Genomic DNA, 25,448 nt, shown 5'->3' on the forward strand with positions numbered 1-25,448 from the left:
CTCAATGGTGCCCAGGATTCTGAGTATACTTGACAGTGTACCACTATGAATCTTTCCACTTGGGTCTACGATTGTGCCTTCCACCTTCACTGGAACATTTTTTCTTATTAAAATAGCTACTCCCCTAGCCTTGGAATTAAAGGAGGATGCTATCATGTATCCCAACCAACACCTTTTTAATTTTTGATGTTCCCGACTCATGAGATGGGTCTCTTGTAAAAAAGCCACAACCATTTACATGTTTTTTAATGTGTGCCAAGACTCTCTTCCTCTTCACCTTTCCATTTAAGCCATTGACATTGAAGCTTAGAAATGTGATTGTTTCATCCATCATCCCAGAGATTCTCCCTTAAGTTCTTTCCCCCTACCTTTTGTTGTTTACCCAGTCCATATTCCATGACTTTTTGACCTGACCAAAATAAGCTCTAGAGAAACTAAGATAAGAAAACACCTACACACCCTCCCCGCACAGCCAGCCCTCACCTTCCCCCATGCACCAACCCGCGAAGTCTTGGCACCAACTCACTCAACATCTTGGAGCATACTCATTGCACCCATCCACCTGCCTCACAGCCTCCCCAACCACCCTAGGGCTCCCAACAAACTTCCATTTAACTTTAACATTAATAACAAGCAAAGGACAATAATCATCTTTGTTATATCTGCAATATTAATGACCAGATCCTCCTTTACTATTGACTTTATCCCCAGGTACCCTCCTTTAGGGATCATACTGGGCAACAATTTAGGTGTTTATATACCTCCTTGGCCTTTTTAAAAAAAAACTTCTTCCCCCACCCCCGGACAACATCACTTTCAGGTCACTGGAAAACTAATTCCCTTTTGCTTCAGAAGCTTCCTGATTGGGTCAAATTCTTTGCAACATTTTTTAGTAGCGCTGTGCTGATGTCCAGGTTAAAAAAAAGGACTTTACGTCTTTCAAACGCTGCCAGGCCTCATCGTTCCCCAGCCACTGCATGAAGAATCTGCTCCCCAGGGAAAACCCACACAGACATGGGGAGAATGTACAAACCCTTTACAGACAGTGCGGGCTTCAAACCCTGGTCCCAATTGCTGGCAGTGTAAAGGCATTGCACTAACCGCTACGCCAACTGTGCTGCCCTTTCTCAGGGTCTTTTGAATGTCCCCATTGTACCAGCTTCCACCACCATCCCTGGCAATACATTCCCACCTCATGCCGCTTGAACTCACCTCCACTTTCCACCACCCCCCATCCCCCGACTAAAGACGGCCAGCATACCAGAAGCCTTCTTATCTATCCTATCAACCTGTGTGGCAAAGAGAGATATATGGATTTGAACCCCAAAAACCCTCTGTACCTCCGCACTGTTAAGAATCCTGTCATTAACCATATTCTCCGCCTTCAGGTTTGATCTTCCAAGGTACATCACTTCACCCTTACCCAGATTGAACTCCATCTGCCACTTCTCCACCCGACTCTGCATCATGACTATATCCTTTTGCAACCTAAGACAACTTTTCAACACAATGTACAACCTTTGTATTAGGTGACCCACGTCTCAATTTCTTCGGCCAGGTCATGTATTAAATTCACAAAGGACAGGGCTCCCAAAACAGACTAGTCACTGACCTCCAGGCAGAACATATTCCATCCAGTACTACGCTCTGCTTTCTGCAGACAAGCCATTTCTAAATCCACACAGCCATGGATTCCATGCCTCATGACTTTCTGAACGAGTCTCCCATGGGAGACCTTGTCCAATGCCTGACTAAAACCTATATGCACCACATCTATTGCCCTATCTGCAGGACTGATTCACGGCATGTGGAGTTCCCTTTGTGGCCCTCTCTGGGTGCAGACTGGGAGATCAGCATCTTGGCTCTGCCACACCAGTGACCGATCCTTTTAATTCTGCATCCTCCTCCCATGTCTGTCCATGGCCTCGTGTGCTATTCCACCCATAAATTGGAGGAATAACACCTGATTTTTCCCATCTGGGCATTCTCCAGCCAGATGGCGTTAGCGTCAACTTCTCTGGTGTCTGCAAACCTGCTCTCCTTTCCCTTCCCCCTGTCAGCTCTCCACCTCCATCCCTCTCTATTCACCCGGACATCCCCCCTCCCCCTGCTCGCTGCTGTGCCCTCCCTCCCTTCTCCACCTATCACCTCCTGCCTTTGCAACCACCCCTCCCCCTTACCCTTTTGTTCAGATGCCTGCCAACATTCTTCGATCCCTTGATAAAGGGCTCCAGCCCGAAACGTCAGTTCTGTATCTTTATCTTTGCTTCATGAAGGGCGCTGTTTGACCTGCTGAGTTTCTCTGGCATTGTGCTTTTACTACCGTCCTACCTTCATCAATTTCTATTGTCACATCCTCACAAAGACTTAGATTCAAGAGGCACGGCCTTCCCCTCATAAAGTCGTGCTGACCATCCCTAAGCAGTCTGAATGCTCGTGACTCCAAGGATCATGACAGTTTCGCTGGCTCTTTCTGCCCAAGTGGTCGCTGGCTCTTGCTCCCCAGAGGTGACAGAGCTGCCTTTGTTGCAGGGTGCGTTCTGGGGCTTGATGATTGGCCTGGTGATAGGATTGTCTCGGATGATCTCAGAATTCGTCCTCAACACAGGAAGCTGTGTGAAACCCAGCAACTGTCCTTTCATCATCTGTGGCATCCACTACCTGTACTTTGCACTCATCCTCTTCGCAGTGACTTGCCTGATCGTGCTCAGCATTTCCTTCCTGACGAAACCAATCGAAGATAAGCATGTGAGTCTGAAGCCCTCCCGTTGTCATTTTCATGTGATTGGAGTGGAGTCATGACCGTCAGTCTCTCTGAGACAGTCAGTGTGTCTGAGATGGTCAGTGTGTCTGAGACGGTCAGTGTGTCTGAGATGATCAGTGTGTCTGAGACGATCAGTGTGTCTGAGACGATCAGTGTGTCTGAGACGGTCAGTGTGTCTGAGACGGTCAGTGTGTCTGAGACAGTCAGTGTGTCTGAGACGGTCAGTGTGTCTGAGATGGTCAGTGTGTCTGAGGTCAGTCTGTCAGAGACGGTCAGTGCATCAGAGATGATCAGTGTGTCTGAGATGGTCAGTGGACTGAAATGGTCAGTGGTCTGAGATGGTCAGTGGTCTGAGATGGTCAGTGGTCTGAGATGGTCAGTGGTCTGAGATGGTCAGTGTGTCTGAGATGGTCAGTGTGTCTGAGGTCAATCTGTCTGAGATGGTCAGTCTGTCTGAGATGGTCTGTGTCTGAGATCAGTCTGTCAAAGACAGTCAGTGTCTGAGACTGTGTGTCTGAGGTCAGTCTGTCTGAGGTGGTCAGTCTGTCTGAGGTGGTCAGTCTGTCTGAGATGGTCAGTCTGTCTGAGATGGTCAGTCTGTCTGAGATGGTCAGTCTGTCTGACATCAGTCTGTCAGAGACGGTCAGTGTCTGAGATGGTCAGTGTGGGATGGACAGTGAGTCTGGGACTGTCAGTGAGTTCAGAATGGTCAGTGAGTTTGGCATGGTCAGTGTGCCTGAGATGGTCCGTGAGTCTGGGACGGTCCATGAGTTCGGACATGTTTGGCCCGTCTGACACTCGCACCTGTGCTCAGTGTTTGTGGCTAGGAGGTGTGGTGCAGGGACAGGCATGTAATTTCTTCGTGCTTATGTTTGCCAGCTCTACCGGCTCTGTTGGGCTTTACGCAACAGCACAGAGGTGCGAGAAGACTTGGACATGGATACTTGGAAAAACAATGATAATGAGAGCAAGATGGAGGTTGAAGAAGGTAACATAGCTTATGGTGTTGGGAAGGAGAACACAAGAAATGTCCATCTCAGTGGATGCTGCTCAGGGAACCGCCACTCATTGCTAATGCTGTCAATAAGGCCATGACTTACTGCCTGATTTTATCACCCTAAGCAGACTAGCATGCCAGAGGCATTTAAGGGTTAACTATATGAGTGGGCTGGCATCACACTGAGTGAGGAGGGCAAATTTCCACCCCTGAATTAGTGGGGAGACAAATGAATAACAGTTCAGGTGGACCTGTCACCTGGACTTGGGAAAGAGGGAGAAGGTAAATTGCGGTAAATTGCCGTTAGGAGGGGAGAGGGTGGTATCGGCCGAGGGCATGTATCGGCTCAGGTGAACGCAGGGTTACCTTGCCATTAAATACAGGTCTTAAGATCCAGAACCAGAGATAATGTTGGAAATGCCCAACAATAATGGTGGAGGGCGGGAGGGAGGAGAGAATGAGAGAGACAATCAGAGAGAGAAAGGTGGAGAGAGTAGAGACAAAGAGAGGGTGTGGGCGAGAAGTATAGAGAAAGTGAGAAAGGCAGGATTAGAGAGTTGATGGGAGAGAGAGAGAGAAAGAGGAAATTCATCCGAATGGAAATTTCAGTGAAAATTGCCATCTATCTCCAATCTCTGGACTGCTGATATAATGTCCTTGATACATTCCCCAGAGGGTCCAAACCACACCCTGATCTGCTCAAAGTTCTGTTGTTATCTGCAATATTATTTTCACAACCAGCAGCACTGCAGAGATTACAAGCAGAACATTCCAGGGAAGCAACAGCAGTGATCACGTAGGCCAGAGGAACCACTGTTGTCAGTGGAAGTGGGGTTGGGCACTGACTCATTCACGTCAACTCACACTTACAAACACAAGGCACACAGGATGGACGTTCTTGGCGCCTAACCAGAGAGGGTGCAGAGAAGATTTACTAGGACGTGGCCAGGACTCAGGGACCTAACTACAGGGAGAGGTTGAGCCAGCTGGGGTTTTATTCTTCGGAGCGCAGGAGGATGAGGGGTGATCTCACTGAGGAGTACAAAATCACGAGAGGACTAGGTCAGGTGAACGTAGAAAGCCGAAAAATCGGAGGGGTAACATTTTTTTAAACACAGATTGTGGCGGGTGTGTGGGACGGACTGCCAGAGAAGGTGGTTAAGGCAGGTACTGTTGCAATGTATCTCCCTCAACTTTGAGGATTTAGATGGATGGGTTTAGAGGGATATGCGACAAAGGTAACTAGGTGGGACGGGTGTGAGTGGGACATTTAGGACAGCATGGGAGAATTGGGCTGAAGGGCCTGCTTCCACTCTACTCAGTCAGCAACTACCGTATATGCTATTGTATAGGACAATGACCCAAATTTCCATCTAAAATGGTGGTTTTGAGCAATACCCTTTGTATAAGACGACCCGAAATCTGACACTTAGCAGTGGATGCTGTTAAAAGCAAACCATAATACTTTAATACCAACATTTATTTAAAGGTTTAAATTTCATTTGGATATTTTAAAATAAGCCACTATTGGCTCCTGTACAGGCCGTTTAAAGTCTGCACAGAGCCATCAGTAGTTGAAGTGGGTTGGATGGACCCCGTGGAGGAGTGGTGAGACTTCACAAATAACTAACGGGGCATGCGCGGGATTGTGCTGGAAGGCAGCAGGGAGGTGAAGTAAGGATTGTAGACCCTTTGCATAGGATGACACTGGGCTGGGACAGCATGTGCCAGGTGGATGCCCGGAGGGAAGAGGGGTTGGTGGGGGGTTACTGGATCACATCCCACCCCACAAAGGGAGTGGGAGGGGAGGGGAGAGGTGTATTGGCTGGTAGGTGAGGTGGGGTGTACTGGCTAGTAGGTGGGTTGAGGAGGGAGAAGAGAGGGGGTTGTACTGGCTGGTGGGAGGAGGGAGGGTTGGAGGGGATAGGGAGGGAGATATAGGGGAAGGGGAGGGATGTAGGGGAGGGGTAGGGAAGGAGGTGCACAGGCTGGCGGGAGGGGGAAGGGAAGTAGGGGAAGGATGGAGGGGAGTGGGAGGAAGGAGGGGAGGGAGATAGGAGCTGGGGAAGGGGGAGGAGTTCAGGCTAGGAGGAGAGGAAGAATGGTGGAGGGAAGTAGAGCAGGGCAAGGGGGGTGAGGGGCACTGGCTGATGTGGGGGAGGGAGGTAGGGCCGGGTGAAGGGGATGAGGGACACAGACTGGCAGGTGGGGAGAGGTGATAGAGAGAAGCATATCTACCTGCATCCACCTACCTCCTGCCCCCCTGTGCTCCTTTCCCCCCTCCACACCCACCACCTGATTCAAGTGTGTGCTGAGGATGGCCTCAGGCTCAAATTGCCTGCTGCTTTTTGCGGGCGGCCTGCGCGACCTGCTGGCTCCCTCCGAAGTGGTTGTGTACTGCACCTTCAGCCCATGGCCTTCTGCTCTGCACGTCTGTGTTTCCACCTGGCTGGACGCTGTGTTGGCATCCATGGGCTAACATGAGACTGGAGGCCCTATTGTTCACTGAGGGCCTGGACTTTAGGCGCATTCTGGGGTGAGGGCCAGCCCACTTAAGCCTTCTCTGGCTATCCCCTTTCACCAGAGTATCCCATCTGGGATGGGAGATTCACACTGCTTTGTTGGCCTGTGTTCTAAAGACTGTGCAGAGCATCATATTGCACGACTGCTTGGAAGATTTTAATGTGTGAATATACATTATCAGTCATGTGCCCTTTGATTGGCTCACTGTGAACGTGAAGGTGTGTTACAGTCGGGCTACTAACTTCCAGTTCCTCCTTATACCTGACAAATGCCCCAGGCCTGAAATGTTGGTTACCTTTTCCTCCCTCAGGGTGCTACAAGGCCTGGTTTCTCTCCAGCACTTTTGTGTGTTTCACTCAACCCCAAGTGCCTGCAGATTTTCCTGTTTAACTTCTCGTCAGCACCTTGAGATGGGACAAGAGAGAAGATGAGAACTTATTGTCAGATACATAAAACACAACAGCACAGTACAGGCCCTTCAGCCCTCGATGTTGTGCCGACCCATATATTACTTTAAAAAAAACACTAACCCTCCTTACCCCTTAATCTCTATTTTTCATCCATCCATGTGCCTGTCTAAGAGTCTCTTAAATGCCCCTAATGTTCCAGCCTCCACCACCATCCCCAGCAAAGCATTCCTGACACCCACAACTCTCTGTGTTTAACAAAAACTTACCCCTGGTGTCTCCCATAAACTTCCCTCCTTTCATTTTGTACACGTCCTCTGGTGTTTGCTGATCCTGCCCTATGTAAAAGGCGCTGGCTGTCCACCCTATCTATGCCTCTTATAATCTTGTCGACTTCTATCAAGTCTCCTCTGCTCCAAAAAGTCCCAGCTCTGCTAACCTTGCCTCATAAGACTTGTTTCCCAATCCAGGCAACATCCTCTGTACCACTCCATAGATTCCAAATCCTTCCTATAAGTATGATGTACAAATGCATCAAAATTCTTAACTTGCTGCAGATGCACAGGTGTGCAAGATACACCACTGACAGCAGTGTACATTGGGGGCAGTTAGCGCAAGGCGATAACAGCACCAGTGATTCACCCGCGTTCAACTCCAGTGCTGTCTGTAAGGAGTTTGTGCGTTATCCCCGTGTCTGCGTGGGTTTCCTCTGGGTGCTCTGGTTTCCTCCCATGTTCAGAACGTACAGGATTCCCAGGTTAATTGGGGTATTTGGGCAGCACTGATTTGTAGGCCAGAAGGGCTTGTTACCATGCTGCAACTCTGAATTTTTTTTAAAAAAGTTTTAAATTTACAGTACAAGTCCGATTATCCAAAATGGTCAGGACCAGGCCCATTTCAGATAAATGGTTCCTTTCAGAGAACCAGTCAATTTTTAAAAACAGCCCAGCAAATCACTTGTAACAGCGTTGAAGCAACAACAATAGGGGAAGGCTTTTTAAGCATTAAAATAATGTTTAATTCTCACCAAAAAAAAAATGATGGCTCCCACTGATCACTGACACCTCCCCACTGAGGTCCCGCTCGTGCCGGGAGTCTGAGGGCCCCGCTGCTTTCCAGGAGCTTGGGGACCCCATTGCTGCCCGGGAGCCCGAGGTCTTCGGTCAGTTTGGCTCCAAAATAATTTCAGATAAATGAGGATTTTGGAGATCCTCATTTCGCAGAATCTGATTTCAGATAATCGGAGTTGTATTGTAAATTTTTTAAAATTACCATAATATACCAAGACACAGTAAGAGGTAACAAAATATAAAAAGGATAGATAAATCTTGGCCTGTACTCTTTAGAATTTAGGAGAATTAGGGGGGATCTCAATGAAACATTTCAAATGTTGAAAGGCATGGACAGAGTAGATAGAGAAAGGTTGTTTCCCATGGAGGGAGAGTCTATAACAAGAGGGCACAGCTTTGGGATTGAAGAGTGTCCGCTTAGAACAGAGATGCATAGGAATTTCTTCAGCCAGAGGGTGGTGACTCTATGGCAGTTATGGAAGCCAAATTTAAGTCAGAGATTGATAGGTTCTTGATTAGCCAGGGTATCAAATGTTAGGGGGAGAAGGCCAAGCAGTCGGGCTGAGGGAAAATGGACCGGCTCATGATTAAATGGTGGGGCAGACACAATGGGCTGAATGGCCTATTTCCACTCCTATGTCTGGTGGAGAAATCAGTGAGCATTTGAATGGGCCAGATGAGTAGTTCAGTGTGAGGAACGTGATCTGATCGCAGCACTGATGGTCCGTATTCCTGTTCTTGTCACCACCAGACACCCCCAAGGAGGTTCCGTGCTGGAAGAAAACCTACAACTGGTTCTGTGGGTTCGACCAGAAGTCACCAAAGTTGACCAAAGAGGAGGAGGAGAAACTAAAAGAGAAAATGACTGACATCTCAGAGATTCCCCTGTGGAGAAATGTGGTCAACATTAATGCCATCATCTTGTTATCCGTCTGTGTTTTTTTTTGGGCGTTTTATGCATAAACCACAAAGGTTTTCCCCTCCACCCCCCAATACCGCACACAGCACATTAGTCTTACGCTCCACTGGGACAGATGACCACAGATTAATTCAAACAGAACATCCGATATCACCCCTTTAAATGCAGACCTTAGTTGTTTTTTTTTGCCTGCTCTCTCCAAAAGTAAAACTGCTGGGATTCAAAATAAAGAATCACAGGTGAAGCTGTCATTTCATCACACACGGACACACTCCGGTGGAAGGGGCTTCTCACAAATTGCGTGCAATCATCAGGGTACTGACCGATCTCCAGTAAGACTATCTAAAGAGAATATTTTTGGAATGAGAATCATCTGTTAAATTTTTTAAATAAAACAGATCAGAATTGTAAGAAGTTCTACGTCTGGATGTCGGACTCTCTCTCACTGGTTTGCATCCATTGCTGTGGAGGATTTCTACAGCCACGTGCTTGTGAAGGATTTCCACAGCCACGTGCTTGTGAAGAATAGCTGAGCGGCAATGTTGCAGCCACACCGCGTGCAACAAACTCCTGGGAATAGAACATAGAACGATACAGCATAGTACAGGTCCTTGACGTGGTGCCGACCTATATATTCCTTCCAAATAAAATTCTTACCTCCCTACCCCTTAACCCTCTATTTTTCTTTCATCTCCGTGCCTGTCTAAGAGTCCCTTAAATGCCCCCAATGTTTCAGTCTCCACCACCATCGGTGGTAAGGCATTCTTCGCACCCATAGCTCTCCATGTAAAAAAATGTCTCCCCTCAACTTCCCTCCCTTCATTTTGTACAGATGTCCTCTGGAGTTTGCTTTTCCTTTCAAGGGAAACAGGTGTTGCCTGTCCATCCTATTTATGCCTCTCATAATCTTGTAGACCTTGATCAAATCTCCTCTCATCCTTCTAAGCTCCAAAGAGAAAAGTTACAGCTCTGCTAACCTTGCCTCACAAAACATTTTTCCAATCCAGGCCACAAGTCTCCTCTTCACCTCTCCATGGCTTCCACATCCTTCCTATAATGAGGTAATCAGAACTGAACACAATATTCTAAGTGTGGTCTCACCAGAGATTTGTAGAGCTGCCACATGACTTCTCTACTCTTGAAATCAATCCCTCTATTAAATGAATCCCAGATTCCCATAGGCCTTCTTAACTATCCTATCAACCTCCAAAGAAACCTTGTGGAATGATGACATGGCTCACCACAATTCCTATGGGCAGTAAACAGAGGTAAATACTGGGCAGTGCATCACGACCACTGTTCTGGGATTGACTGCATCCACCTGGGCCTGGCCTTGGGTTTATCGATTGACACTCAAGATGTAGTCAGTGCAGGTCAGGGTTTGGATAACTGGTGCAGGCAAGGTTCACCAGGGTGATTCCAGAGATGAGAGGGTTCGAGCTTGAATCCCCTGGGACTATACTCGCTGGAATTCAGAGGAATGAAAACATACAAAAATGGAGGCAGTAAAGTTGTTTCCATGAGTAGGTGCGACTAGAACTATGGACATAGCCTCATGATCCAGGGGGTCAGATTTAGGACAGAGATGAGGAGGAAATGGTTCTCCCAGAGAGCAGTGAATCTGTGGAATTTCCTGCCCTAGGAAGCAGTAGAGGCTGCCTTCATTTAATCTGATTTTTGAATAGTTGGGGAAGTGTAGTAGATCTGGAGCTCAGGTTGCCAAGGAACAGGGGTCCATGAGGCAACAGAAGCTGTGGGAGCACAGGAGGCAAATCTACAGAGACTCGGTGTTGCTGAAGGGACTCCTTTTTACTGCTCTAGTTGGGGACGTTGGGTAACTCTTTGCCTTTATGGCACACCAAAGTTGAAGTATATCATTTAGATTACAATTTTTTGTATTATTATATGACAATAAAAGGAACCTTTTTGAACCTTTGAATACAGGTTGTGGGACAGGTAAGTCCACAGTCAGATCAGCCATGATCTTATTGAATGGTGGACAGGCTTGACAGGCCAGATGGCCAACTCCTGCTCCGATATCTTATGTTCTTGGGAGAAAGAATTGTTAGGGGAAAACAGTGGTGGATTGGTGCAGACTTGATGAGCCAAATGTCTTCCTATGTGGTAAATGCCTTTGCACCGCCAGCGATTGGGACCAGTGTTCGAATCCCGCATTGTCTGTGAGGTGTTTTTATGTTCTCCCAGTATGTGCATTGGTTTTGCCCGGGGGCTCCAGTTTCCCCATCCATTTGAAATGTACTGAGGGGGGTGGTAGGTTAATTGGATGGCATGGACTCGTGGGCCGAAGTGGCCTGTTACCGTGTGGTATGTCTTCAGTTAAATTTAATGTCAAAATGCAACATGAGAATTCAAATTCACCAAGTGCTGTTGGGCTGACTGACGGATTTCCTTGGCATCACTGTTCAGTGGCAGTATGGTGTGGTGCAATCTGCCCATCTAAACAACTCATGCTCTCTCTGAATTCTGAGGTTTTATGCAGAAGAGCTATGCCAAAGGTCAGGATCTTTACATTTATTAAGAATATGTATACATTTTCATGAAAAATAAGGATGTAAACCTCTTGTTCACAACCTTTAATGTAATGTCATATCCCTACGTACAATGTGCAGATGAACTAAAATCCTTATTTGCTGCAGCCATGCAGGAACGTAAGATTCACCATCTACAATTAATCGTATACAACCGAGGAAGAAGAAGGATCTTGGGATCTAGGTCCATAGATCCCTCAAGGTTTCCACATGCTGATGGGGTGGTTAAGATGGCGTATGGTGTACTAACCTTCATTAATTGGGGTTGAGTTCCTGACCTGTTAGGTAATGCTCTATAAAACTCCGCTTAGACTGGACCTGAAGTATTGGCGTTCAGGTCCGGGTGCCTGATTACAGGAAGGATGAGGAAGCTTTGGAGAGGGTGCAAAGGAGGACGTTCACAGGATTTGAGAACATGTCCCACGAAACAAGATTGCCCAAGCTGGGGCTTTTCTCTTTGGAGAATGAAAGATAGACTTAATAGAGGTATATAAGATCATGAGGGGCTTAGATAGGGTGGTTAGCTAGCACATTTCTCGTGGGTTGACAATGGCAAATGCCAGAGGACCTCTGGTTAGGAGGAGAGTTTAGGGGAAATGTCAGAGGTGCTTTCCTCAGAGAGCAATGGGTGCATGGAATGCATTGGTGGGGATGGTGGTGGAACAATAGGGACATTTAAACGACTCTTAGGCACGTGGATGCAAGAAATATTGAGGGTTAGAGCTGTGAGATAGGGAAGGGTTAGATTGTGGAGAAACTTGGCACATTAGGGCTAAGGGGCTTTATTGTGCTGTATTGTTCTCGTCTCTTCTTTCTTTGGCTTGGCTTCGCGGACGAAGATTTATGGAGGGGGTAAAAAGTCCACGTCAGCTGCAGGCTCGTTTGTGGCTGACCAGTCCGATGCGGGACAGGCAGACACGATTGCAGCGGTTGCAAGGGAAAATTGGTTGGTTGGGGTTGGGTGTTGGGTTTTTCCTCCTTTGCCTTTTGTCAGTGAGGTGGGCTCTGCGGTCTTCTTCAAAGGAGGCTGCTGCCCGCCAAACTGTGAGGCGCCAAGATGCACGGTTTGAGGCGTTATCAGCCCACTGGCGGTGGTCAATGTGGCAGGCACCAAGAGATTTCTTTAGGCAGTCCTTGTACCTTTTCTTTGGTGCACCTCTGTCACGGTGGCCAGTGGAGAGCTCTCCATATAATACGATCTTGGGAAGGCGATGGTCCTCCATTCTGGAGACGTGACCCATCCAGCGCAGCTGGATCTTCAGCAGCGTGGACTCGATGCTGTCGACCTCTGCCATCTCGAGTACCTCGACGTTAGGGGTGTGAGCGCTCCAATGGATGTTGAGGATGGAGCGGAGACAACGCTGGTGGAAGCGTTCTAGGAGCCGTAGGTGGTGCCGGTAGAGGACCCATGATTCGGAGCCGAACAGGAGTGTGGGTATGACAACGGCTCTGTATACGCTTATCTTTGTGAGGTTTTTCAGTTGGTTGTTTTTCCAGACTCTTTTGTGTAGTCTTCCAAAGGCGCTATTTGCCTTGGCGAGTCTGTTGTCTATCTCATTGTCGATCCTTGCATCTGATGAAATGGTGCAGCCGAGATAGGTAAACTGGTTGACCGTTTTGAGTTTTGTGTGCCCGATGGAGATGTGGGGGGGCTGGTAGTCATGGTGGGGAGCTGGCTGATGGAGGACCTCAGTTTTCTTCAGGCTGACTTCCAGGCCAAACATTTTGGCAGTTTCCGCAAAGCAGGACGTCAAGCGCTGAAGAGCTGGCTCTGAATGGGCAACTAAAGCGGCATCATCTGCAAAGAGTAGTTCACGGACAAGTTTCTCTTGTGTCTTGGTGTGAGCTTGCAGGCGCCTCAGATTGAAGAGACTGCCATCCGTGCGGTACCGGATGTAAACAGCGTCTTCATTGTTGGGGTCTTTCATGGTTCTCGTCTAACAAGATGGTAAAAAGAGATAATAATATTAAAGGAGAGATAGATAAATGATCACAGTTGCAGTTAATGCCAGAAATAAGTGACGTGTCAATAGTGCTGACAGGACTTTCGGTGGTCCTGGTGTAGGGTGATCCATAACCTAGACAAGGGTGGTGCAGTTAGAGGTCAGTGGGACAGACTACATTTGGCCAAAGCCAGACGACAATTCTCAGACATTTCCTCTTACTTTAGCCTCCAACAGGACCCCACCAAAAGCACTGCACCACGCACCATCTCCAAACTCATCACTTCTGGTCACCTCCCTGGTGCGGCCTCCAACCTTATTGCTTCCCAACCCCGTACCGCCCATTTCTACCTCCTACCCAAGATCCACAAACCCAATTGTCCCGGTAGGTCCAAGTGCTTCTGCCTCACTGAATTGGTCTCCACTTACCTTGACTCTGTTTTATCCCCCTGGTTCAGTCCCTCCCCACCTACATCCAGGTCATTTCACACGCCCTCCACCACTTCAACAACTTCCAGTTCCCTCAGCTTAGTCACCTCATTATCATGATCTTGATGCACATCCAATCCCTATACACCTCCATTCCCCATACTAAAGGCCTCAAAGTCCTTTATTTCCAATTAACACCTTTTGTTGGTTTGGATTCTGAGACTTTCTGATACATTCTGCCTCTGCCTTTTCTGATTTTTCCTTGAGGAAGGGCTCAGGCCTGAAACATCGGCAACATATCTGTCTCCTGTGGATGCTGAGTTCTTCCAGCATTTCGGAGCTTTTATTCCAATCTCAGCATCTGCAACCTGTCGTGTTTCACTATAGATCACCAAGAAACTGGTTGGATGTCCCTGCAATGCAGAGTGAAACGTTTCTTGACTGATCAGCAGCATCTGGCGTGAGATGGGACAGTGCTCTGGCTTGGTGAACAGCTGATGTCTCAGCAGAGCAGTGGGGCAAGTCTTGCCTCCTCTCCCCCCGCATCCACATCCACATAGCACATTTAAACAGAGCATTTTAATAGCTGCAAGGAAGAGGGAGAAAAGAGGAAAGAACTCCAGAATGTCCCTACCATCACCCTAATAGTGGGAGCTGAAGTTCAAATGGCTCTTCCACAGAGGAGAGTGAAACACGCAAGTCTGGAGACGCTGTGATTGTTGTAAAACACACCGCATTGCTGGAGGAACTCAGCTGGTCTCGCAGCGTCCCTAGGAGATAGAGATATGTTACTGACGTTTTGGGTCTGAGGCCCTTCTTCAAGGAAGTTGTCAGAATAAAGACAGTAGACTAGTCAGGGGAGGAGTCTAGACCAATAAAAGGTGTTCATTGGATATGATTGCCCTTATCATATCCAATTAACACCTTTTGTTGGTCTGGATGTTTTTGGTTTTGGCTCTGTGAAAGGAGACAGAAGGAAACTGGAAGGAAGAGAGAGAGAGAGAGAGAGAGAGAGAGAGAGAGTCAGAACTGGGGAAATGGCAACAGGGGGAAGAAGGGTGGGGGGGGGTGATTTAATCCCATCTGGCATTAATATCGACTTCTCCAGTTTCTGTTAACAACCACCCCACCCTCTTCCCCAATCACCTTTCCCCAACTCTGTGTCTCTCTCTCTTCCTTTTTCCCTCTGTCTCCTTTCACAGAGCCAAAATTGATACACGCCTCTCCTCTTATCTAATGAACATCTTTTGTTGGATTGGACTTCTCCCCCTAGCAGTCTTCGGTCTTTATTCTGATGCCTTTCTCCTCTTTGCTTATTCCATGAAGAAGGGCTCAGGCACGAAACGTCAGTAATATAGCTTCATTTCTCCCCCCACCCCTCCACCTCCCAAGGATGCTGTGAGACTGGCTGAGTTCCCCCCGTCAGTTAACCAAGTGTTTCCCTTCCACGGAGGAGGTCGGTCCACTGCACCTTCACTCAACAACCACTAGGGATCAATGCTGACTGCACTTTGAAACAAATCAAGCCACTGCGCTTCCCTCTCCGTGAGCCGGTGTGATATTTAATTGGATGCTACCACCAGAAAAGAGGTCAGCAGTATGATTCTTATGCAGTATGATTCTTATGCAAGCAAAGTCATAAAGCCTACCGGGTGAAAGCAAACATCTACACATTGGAGGAAGAATATTGGTGCCATCAGCAAAGTTTCTAACCATTCATTGCCACCCAAGTTGTGAATTAGAACTTACTATTCAATTTTGTTGCATTTTATATTTAATACATCTATATATAGTACATAATATCAAACAGCAGTGGATCAATCCCTGCAGCACACCACTACTCACATGATTCCAGATTGAAGCAGGCAAGGCTGTCAGCCACCATTATGTCAACCTTCTATAGGAGTTCTATCCTGGCCGGTAGGTCAATCCACAGGACTGTAAATGTTTTTATAATTTGGGCAGCAGTTAGTGGAGTGGTTCTCAACCTTTTTCTTTCCACTCACATCCCACTTTAAGTAATCCCTTTGTCATTGGTGCTCTGTGATTAAGGGGTTGCTTAAGGTGGGTGGAAAGAAAAAAATTGAAAACCTCTGTTTTAATCATACCTCATTGACTCACTATGTGCACGTTTTCATAACTCCAAAGGAAATGGGCCAATGATAATTTTTCTCAAGCAAAATATTTCAGTAACAATTGAGTAAAGAGCAGTGATTCTCAACCTTCCCTTCCCACTCATATCCCACCTTAAGCAATCCCATGCTAATCACAGAGCACTGATGGCAGAGGGATTACTGAAAGTGGAATGGTGAGTGAAAAGAAAAAAGGTTGAGAATCACTGGGTTAGTGCATCACTGTTGCAGTGCCAGCGATCGGGGCCGGGAGTCAAATCCTGTGCTCTCTGTAAGGAGTTTGCATGTTTTCCCTGTGTCTGTGTGAGCTTTCCTCCAGGTACTAAGTTACCTCCCATCATTCAAAACACACCAGGGTGTGTAGGTTAATTGGGCGGCATGGGCTTGTGGGCCGAAAGGACCTGTTACCTAAATTTTTTTAAATAATTATATAAAGCACAAAAGGGTGGCTAAAGTTAATGCTGGGCCCTTGGAAGATGAAAAAGGGGAATTAATATTAGGTAATGAGAAAATAGCTGAGGGTTTGAATAACTATTTTGTGTCAGTCTTCATGGTGCAGGACACGTTGAAAATGCCAAAGGCAGATATTATGGATGTGTTGGGAGGTGAGGATCTGGATGTAATAGCTATTAGTAAAGAGATTTTCTGAGGGTCTAAACACAGATAGGTTCCCTGGTCCTGATGGAATGCATCCCAGGATACTGAAAGAAGTGGCAGCAGTTATAATTGAAGCTTTGGTGATAATTTACCAAAATTCTCTGGATTGTGGGCATGTCTCTGACAGTAAATGTCATGCCACTATTCACAAAAGAGTGAAAACAAAAATTAGGGAACTACAGGCCAGTTAGTTTAACATCTGTGGTTGGGAAAATGCTTGCGTCTATCATTAAAGAAGAAATAGCGAGCCATCTGGAGCGAAATGGATCCATCAGGCAGATGCAGCAAGGATTCAGCAAAGGCAGGGCCTGTTTGACAACTTACTGGAGTTCTTTGAAGATATAACGAGCGCAGTAGATAGAAGGGAGCAGGTGGATGATGTTTAAATGTATTTCCAGAAAGCGTTCGATAAGGTGCTGCATAAAAGACTTATACAGAAGATAAGGATGCATGGAATTAGGCTGATGTATTAGCATGGATAGAAGATTGGTAACCAATAGAAAGCAGAGAGTTGGGGTGCAGGAGTGTTTTTTCTGGTTGGTAATCAGTGGTGAGCAGGGGTGTTGCAGGGGATGTGCTGGGTCCACAACTGTTCATTAACAATCTGGAAGAGGGGACAGAGTGTAGTGTAACTAAGTTTCTGATGGCACTAAATTGAATGGAAAGCAGATTGTGCAGATGACATGGAGAGTGTGCAGAGAGAATAGATAAGTGAAGTGAGTGGGCAGGAGTCTGGGAGATGGAGTACAATGTTGGCAAATGTGAGGCTATCCACTTTGGAAGGAAACATGGAAGATCAGAATTTTTAATTGGCCAGTGATTGCAGCATGCTGCCAGGCAGGACATGGGAGTGCTTGTGCATGAATCGCAAAAGGTTGGTTTGCAGGTGCAGCAGGTTATCAAGAAGGCAAATGGAATGTTGGCCTTCATTGCTGGAGGGATTGAAATTAGGAGCAGGGAGGTTATGTTGTAACTGTACAAGGTACTGGTGAGGCCACTTGGAGTATTGCGAGCATTTCTGGTCTCTATACTTGTGGAAGTATTGGCTTTGGAGGCGGTGCAGAGGAAGTTCACCAGGTTGATTCCAGAGATGAAGGGATTAACCTATGAGGAGAGATTGTCTTCTGGGGCTGTACTCACTGAAATTTAGAAGAATGAGAGGGGATCTTACAGAAATGTATAAAATTATGACAGGCATTGAAATAAATTATTTACATTGGTAGGGGAAACCAGAACCAGGAGACAGAGCCTCAAGATCCAAAGTAATAGATTTAGGATGGAGATTAGAAGGAATTGCTTTACCCAGAGGGTGGTGAATCTGGAATTCACTACCCATTGAAGCAGTGATTATAGGGTGGAGAGATTTTTACATAGTAGGGGAATTAAGAGATATGGGGAAAAGGCAGGTAGGTGGAGATGAGCCGATCATCAGATCAGCTATGATCACATTGAACACTGAGAAGGCTCAACGGGACGGGTGGCCGACTTCTGCTCCTATTTTCTTATGTACTTACAGGAGTGACAGACATGATCACTGGAGTCTCCCTCCCCCACGGCCGGTGCCATGGGGGGCATTTGCGGGCATGGCCACCCCAAATAAGTTATTGTGCCCCCCACCACCTGCAGCACTAGCGTGGCTAGATTCCACGCGATATAAGCACGCGTTTGTCTATTTCGGCAGAGGGAAGGGGAAGCATGACGGCGGTGTTCAGAGGTTCATGGCAGGTATGGCGCCCACCTCCCCACCCCCGCTGAGTGAGTCTTTGAGCAGCAGTTTGTGCCGCCCTGCGTTTACCCTCATGCCCCCGATTAGATTTGTCGTGACGCCGACTTTGCACTCCCCTTATCAACGTTATCGATCAGGATCGTTGACTGAAGAGGGAGCACAAAATCATCGAGGACCCCTTCCACCCCTGCACACAGCACCTTTCAGGGGCTCCCATCGGGGAAGAGATACAGGGATATCTGAGCCAGCGCCACCAGGCTGCTTCTCCCAGGCAGATCAGATGACAATAAACGACGACTTGACTGAGTATGAACCCTTTACTACCGCCCTCTGACACGCACTGCCAAACCAGGTTTGTATCCAATTGGCCAGCTCACCGTGATCTCTTGTGTTCTGACCTTCGACCATATAATACTTGGGCCTGAAATTGTGTGAAAGCCGTTTATGTTGTGCGTAAAGACGGAGAACTCCAGATGGGAGGCTGACGGCAGCGTTGTCACTTTCTATGAGGCTGTAGCATGGTTGGTTTCAGTGCGTTGGTTGGTGCTGAAAGCTTGCACGTCCTCACAGCTGTCAGCAGATAAGCCAGCAAAGTGCGACTCGAGGAATTCTGTACACCAGTAGTGCGCTTTCAGCGACTGAATGCCTACACGTTGCCGACTAGACTCAAGCCAGGCACTATGGAGGGTTTTAATTTTTAAGTTAGACATACAGCATGGTAACAGGCCCACGAGCCCATATTCCCCAATTAATCTAACACCCCAGTATGTTTTGGAGGGTGGGAGGAAACTGGAGCATCCTGAGAAAACCCAACCAGGCACAAAAACATACAAACTCCTTCCAGACAGCGTGGGATTCAAAGCCTTATCGCTCCACTCTCCGTGCCGCCCTCCTCAGCTGGAGTTCACTGAAAGAGCAGTGCAATTCGTCAGGGAGCAGCTGACTGGTATGATCCTCAGGTTAGGAGGCTGAGTGGCCTTGCTGCTGAGCACCACGAGGGACAGAGTCAGGGTGCACACGTCCGCCTGTATCTGAGGCCGGAGGGTGGCACAGTGAATAATGCAACTCCCTCCAGCTCCAGCAACCTTGCTTCAGTGCTCACCTCAGGTGCTGACTGCTTGAGGGATGCACGCTCTCCCCGTTGACGTTCTCTCTGTTGCCATCATGTGGATCTCCCAAAGCCCCGACCCATTCCCTTTCTGACATGTCTATCCATGGTCTCGTACACTATCAGACATTGGAGGTACAGCATCTCATCTTCCGTCTGGGCACTTGAGTGTGCTGAGAGAAACACGATAGGCTGCTGACGCTGTAGTAAATATGTTTACAAGACGTAATATATATTTGTCTCCTACTGATGCTGAATTAACCACCTGAATTCAGTGTTTTTACTTGAGAGTGCTGTTCATCTCAATGACTGGTCAGCAGCACAGCTCACAGCCCAGTCAACCAAAAGCCTCGATTCCCCTACTCTCGCCTCAGATGCCGATTGTCCTGCTGGATGCTTCCTGATTTTATTTAAAAATTCCAGCATCACCACATTTTTTAGGATTTCGTTTATTGGGCTCCGAGGCCACACTGGGTGGGTCTTTCTATTTCTGCCACGATATGGAGATTTTGGGGAGGGGGGAGTCTGTTCAAAAAGAGAGGTGACTGTCATCAGGGGTTGTCAAAGGGTCACATTGGCATCCTGCTCACAGAACCCTGCAGCTCCCTCCCCCCAACACTCTCCCCGTCCTCTTCCCACACAGCCCCCTCCCCCCCACAATCGCTTCTCCAACCTCTTCCCCATCCCCAGCACCTACCAAGTCAGCCACACATACCCTCCATCCAATGGCTGCCCATCTCTTGCCACCAAAGGCACCTCCACTCTTTGAAAGGATATCTTCGAATTTTATATATGGAAGAATAAGCATCCCCACCTAAATAAAGTCCATTTACAAAAACTTGCCAAACTTTAGGTTTTATTATTGGACAGTCAATATACAAAACCTTACGTTCTGGTTATACTATAAAAACCGTGAAGACTGTCCAATATGTGCCTCCTTGGAATTTAAATCTGTTACAAACTTTTCTCTCATTTCTCTTCTTGGATCCTCACTTCCTATATTTTTAAATAAATTAACTAATAATCTGGTACTTCAACAAATTTTGAGGATCAAGATACAATTTAGAAAATATTTTGTTTAAATGAGATTTTCTCTTTCTAGTTCGTTTTTTCTAATTATTTCTTTAAACCTTCCATGACTGATGCAACTTTTAAAGAATGGGATAGATCGGGCATAAAAGATTTAGCTGTCGAGGGGAGTCTCGCTCTCTTTGAATAACTTTCAGTTAAATATGGTCTATTTAATACTTTTTTTGTTAACTGCAGATTTAAGATTTTTTATGATCTCAATTACATATATTTCCTCAGAGGACTGATAATAATTTAATTTATGTCATTTTTAATTTACAACCTTTCTATAATGGTTAAATATCTAACATTTATGATATGTTTTGGGAATAAGAAAGTTCCCTCAAATTACAAAAGCATGGGAACAGGACCTACACCTTTTAATTTCCGAAGCAACAAAGTGGATATTGATGCCGTCTGATTGGTGACTGCTGAGACAGAATATAAGGTGTTGTTCCTCCTCTTCCCTCATTCACCTTTTTTATTCAGGTGTCTACTTGATTTTTGACACTCCTGATGAAGGCCCAAGACGTTGACTGCCTTTTACTTCCGCTGGACGCTGCATAATCTGCTGGGTTTGCCCACACTCTTGTGTCCTGCAGTAGGCCTGATCCTGACTGACTGACTGCTTGAGTTCTCTGTTCTCACCTCCTTGCTCTCGGGTCTCCCAGCCCATGGAACCGGCACCTAATCATTCAGGCAGGCAATTCCAGAGTTCAATTAAGTGTGACAGTCCCACGTGAGCACCACTCACCCCAGCGTTGAAAGCTGTCCTCAACTCTTCAATTACCCCAGCTTTTGTTTCAATGTCTTCTGTTCTCATCCTCGCATTCTGCTCTATCATGTCTTTGGTCATTTAATCACAGACCTTCCCTTTTGTTTTCAACCCCTCCTATTCCCCAACTCTCTGACCTTGCTGAGGATAGGTCAAGCATTTGTAAAATAATGTAGACCCGGGAGGGTCAATGCTTGGAAGATGAGTGCATGAAAGGAGGATCCAAGGTGGTCAACCTTTGTAAAGGGTGGGAACCAGAAGTTTATAACAATGGGGCAAATGCCCTCCTTCTGTGTCATTAATTTTCTGTAAGTTCTGTAAGTGATTCAGTCCTGTCTTTGAGGATGCAGATCTTCTTGGGAGTATTCCCTTCAGATGATTTGTAACCCAACCATCACCATTAGAACAGCATAGTACAGGCCCTTTGGCCCAGTGATGTGTTGACCTAATAAACTACTCAAACAACTGCCTAGACTGCATAACTCTTAATTTTTCTGCTCCATGCCCTTAACGGTCTCCACCACTGTCACTGGCACCAAATTTCATGCAGCCACCACTCAGTGTGAAAATCTTGCTTCTTGTATGCCCCCTGTACTTACACCCAAGCACCTTTAGTTATGGCCCCTCATGTTCAGCATTTCAGCCCCTGAAAAAGCCTCTAGCATAACCATCAGGTTACCCCTCATCATCTGTCACTCCTTTTTTTGGAATATTTTATTTAAAAATTGCCATCCATTTAATTAATATATTTTTGCATTAAAAAAATTAGATTAGATTAAAAATTACAATGATCACATGGTAATCTTACCCCCCCCTTACTCTTCCTCCCCTCCCACATATACCCCCTCACACCAAAAATATATAATAATAGAAATAGATATAATATAGTTATTATATAGAAAAATAGAAGAGAGAGAAAAAAATCATATTATTCTGAATTGGACAAAGGATTGGCTCACACATTGGGTTCTTAAAGTATTTACATAGCAACTTTTGAGAAGAAGATTATTACAGGTCTTAAGAGGCTGGAATTACATTTTTAGATATTTATCCTTAGACTTTGGATATACAGGTTCCAAATTTGTGAGAAAATAGAATATTTATTTCTTAAATTAGATGTAATTTTCTCTAAAGGTATGCACATTTGAATTTCTGTGTTCCATTTTCCCATACCCAAATGTGCATCTGATTTCCGAGTTACTGTGATACACTTCCTTGCCACTGCTAATTTGATTTTACTAAACTTCACTTAATGAAATGATCATTTTAATTTAGGTCTTGTCCCTTCTACTGTTCCCCAATAAAAATAAATCTAGATTCTGTGGAAAAACAATACCAGTAACCTGTTCTAGAAACTTTTCTAAATCCACCCAGAAAGTTCTGACTTTAGAACATGACCAAGTAGAGTGTAAAAATATTCCTATTTCTTCACTACATCTAAAACTGATTTCATTTTATGCAATTTTTGCGGCGTTAAATATAATTGATGTAATTGTATTGAACTAAACTGTACCTAATGTTTATAATATTTATCATACAATCTTGACAAAGATCTCATCAATTATATTTAAATCTGTCTCCCATTTCTGTCTCGATTTATGAACTCCCTTTTTAATAGAACTTGCTTGTAATAAAAGATACATTGTAGAAATACATTTCTCAGTATAACCTCTCCTGGCAAGAACTTCCAACTTACTACAAGCCGGTAAGTACATTGCTCTCTGATGGCAGTATTCCCCATTGATGTTCTCGATAGTGGGGAGGGTTTTGCTTGTGATGTCCTGGGCTGTGTCCACTACCTTTTGTAGGGCCTTATGCTCGGTGGTATTGGTGACCCCATACCAGATCTTGATCAGCCAGTCAGCACACTTTCCACCACACATCTGTTGAAATTTGTCAGGGTTTCTGGTGTCATACCAAACCTCCACAAAGTAGAGGTGCTGACGTGCCATTAGTGTGTTGGATCCAGGAAAGATCTTCTACAATAGTGACTTCGAAAAAACAATTTTCTCACCCTTTCTGCCCCCCCCCCCCCCCCCCCCCTTGATCCTCCAATGCTCACTTGATTGTACACCTCTGGGTTTACCTTCCTGATCAACAATTAGCTCCTTGGTTTTGGTGACATTGAGTGTGAGGTTGTTGTTGGTACACCATTCAGCAACGTTTTCAACCCCCCTCCTGTACGCTGACTCATCACCTTTCTTTATGCAACCTACTACCGTGGTATCATCAGTGAATTTGTAGATGGCGTTGTTGTCCTACTGAGCCAGTCATAGATGTAAAGCGAGTAAAAACACAGCCCTGTGGTTCTCCGGTACTGATGGGGATTATGGAGATGTTCTTACCAATCCTCACTGATTGTGGTCTGGAGGTGAGGAAATCCAGGATCCAATTACTATGTGGGGTTTTGAGTGCAGGTCTTGGAGTTTACTGATCAGCTTTGAGGGGATGATGGTGTTGAATCCCAAACTGTAGTCAAAAAAGAGCATCCTGATGAATGCATCTTTGTTATCCAGGTGTACCAGGGCTTTGTGTAGAGCCAATGAGATGACATCCATCGTAGACTTGTTGCTGCGGTAGGCAAATTGGAACAGATCCATGTCGCCACTCAAACTAAAATGAACCATTTTATTTTTCTGGATTAAAGTCCATCTGCCACTTCTCAGCCCACCTCTGAATCCCAACAATAAACCTCTGTAAATTCTGCCAACCCTCCAGACTGTCCACATCACCACCAACTAGAGGACATAAGTACAAAGTTAAGGGGGGGAAGTTTAGGGGAGACATCAAAGAGTTGTGGGTGTCTGGAATACCTTGCTGGGGATAGTGGTGGAGGCTAAAACACTGGGGGCATTTAAGAGACACATGAATGAAAGAAAAATAGAGGGTTATGGGGTAGGGTGGGTTTAATACCTTTTTCTTAGGAAGGAATACATAGGTCGGCACAACATCAAGGGTCGAAGGGTCTGTACTGTATTGTTCTAACCTTTGTCTCATCCGCAAACTTCATCCAGAACATGAGGAGGGGTCCCAGACAGATTCCTGCAGAACACCACTGGTCACCGACCTCCATGATGAACATGAACCATCAACAACCACCCCCTGCTTATCTGTGCAAGTTAATTGTGCATCCACAAAGCATGGCCTCCTTAGATTCTATGCTTCCTGAGTGAGCCTTACAGGGGGAACCTTATCAAATACCTCAGTGAAATCCATATACACGTCTATCGCTGTACCTTCTTCAAAGCGTTTTGTTACATCCTCAAAGAATTAAATCAGAATTGAGCCGCACAGTTGGCATAACAGTTAGCACAATGCCTTTACAGTTCCAGCGATTGGGACCGGGGTTCAAATCTCATGCTCTCTGTAAGAATTTTGTACATTCTCTCCATGTCTGTGTGGGTTTTCCCTGGGGGCACCAGTTTCCTCCCACTATTTGAAACTTACTGGAAGCGTAGGTTAATTGAATGTAAATTGTGCAGCACAGATTCTGGGCCGAAATGACCTGTTACCGTGTGGTATGTCTAAATTTAAAAACATTAAAATTCATTAGTGACTATTGAGGCAGGAATTAAGAACTTTGATCCAATCTATTAAGTCATTAGAAGTTAATCTTTGGTGTGCTTTGCACATCCTCACAATATGCCACACCCCAGTGTTGCTGAGTTCAACCAACTCTCCTCACAGGAACTGCAATGAATAATCCCCTCAAACTATGCAGATGTGGGAGCCAGGTCTTCCTACTGCTTGTGGATGCTTACTCAGCCCAAGGAGGATCATCAAGGTCCTATTTGACAGCATTGATCTCATGTCATGTTGCACTGGTCTGATGTCATAATTGGTCCCCTTCCTATACCACTGGGGTGCGGCTAGTGCAGTGAAGTGGAGCAGAAGTTCTTGATGAACTGCAGAGCAACGATAGTCCAAAATGTCAGTGATGCATCCAAATATGGTGGAGAGCCAGAAGTGGGATGTTTTATTTCCTGATAAACCAAAGCTAAACCTGCACCTTTTGTACTTGGTTTGGCCTGGACACTCCTCACTGATGTGACTGTCCATTGTGGGTGCAAAGGAGGGCAAATTCATGGCCAATATACCCATGATTTGAAAGTGCCCTGGGATAGGAAACACTGGCTGGGTTCTGGCCCTTACCAAACCTATAGGTGAATTGAGGCAGGTAGATGACAGCCCGTATCAACCACCAGGTGGGACCAAAAGTAATGAAGAAAATACATTTTGAGCTTGATGTACCTTTATCTTTGCCCTATATTCATACCTTAATGAAGGGCTCAAGCCTGAAATGTTGGTGATGTACCTTTACCATATAAAGTATTCAAGCCTGAAACGTTGGCGATGTACCTTTACCTTTGCTATATAAAGT

The 25,448-nt window shown here is 46.1% G+C and overlaps 1 protein-coding gene across 3 annotated transcripts in view; it reads left to right on the forward strand.

Moving 5' to 3' along the window:
* Positions 1 to 9,094, forward strand: part of slc5a1 (solute carrier family 5 member 1) — a 74,342-nt gene extending 65,248 nt beyond the window's left edge. For 2 of the 3 annotated variants that reach the window (XM_069933619.1, XM_069933620.1), the window contains exons 13-15: positions 2,533 to 2,748; positions 3,644 to 3,752; positions 8,513 to 9,094. In XM_069933619.1, coding sequence (XP_069789720.1) covers positions 2,533 to 2,748; positions 3,644 to 3,752; positions 8,513 to 8,724 — 537 coding nt within the window. In that variant the 3' untranslated portion in view covers positions 8,725 to 9,094. The remainder of the gene's footprint in view (positions 1 to 2,532; positions 2,749 to 3,643; positions 3,753 to 8,512) is intronic. The other variant, XM_069933621.1, reaches the window with a different exon arrangement.
* The last annotated feature ends 16,354 nt before the right edge of the window (positions 9,095 to 25,448 follow it).

Source organism: Narcine bancroftii, chromosome 4 (genome assembly GCF_036971445.1).
Source record: "Narcine bancroftii isolate sNarBan1 chromosome 4, sNarBan1.hap1, whole genome shotgun sequence".
Lineage (NCBI taxonomy): Eukaryota > Metazoa > Chordata > Chondrichthyes > Torpediniformes > Narcinidae > Narcine > Narcine bancroftii.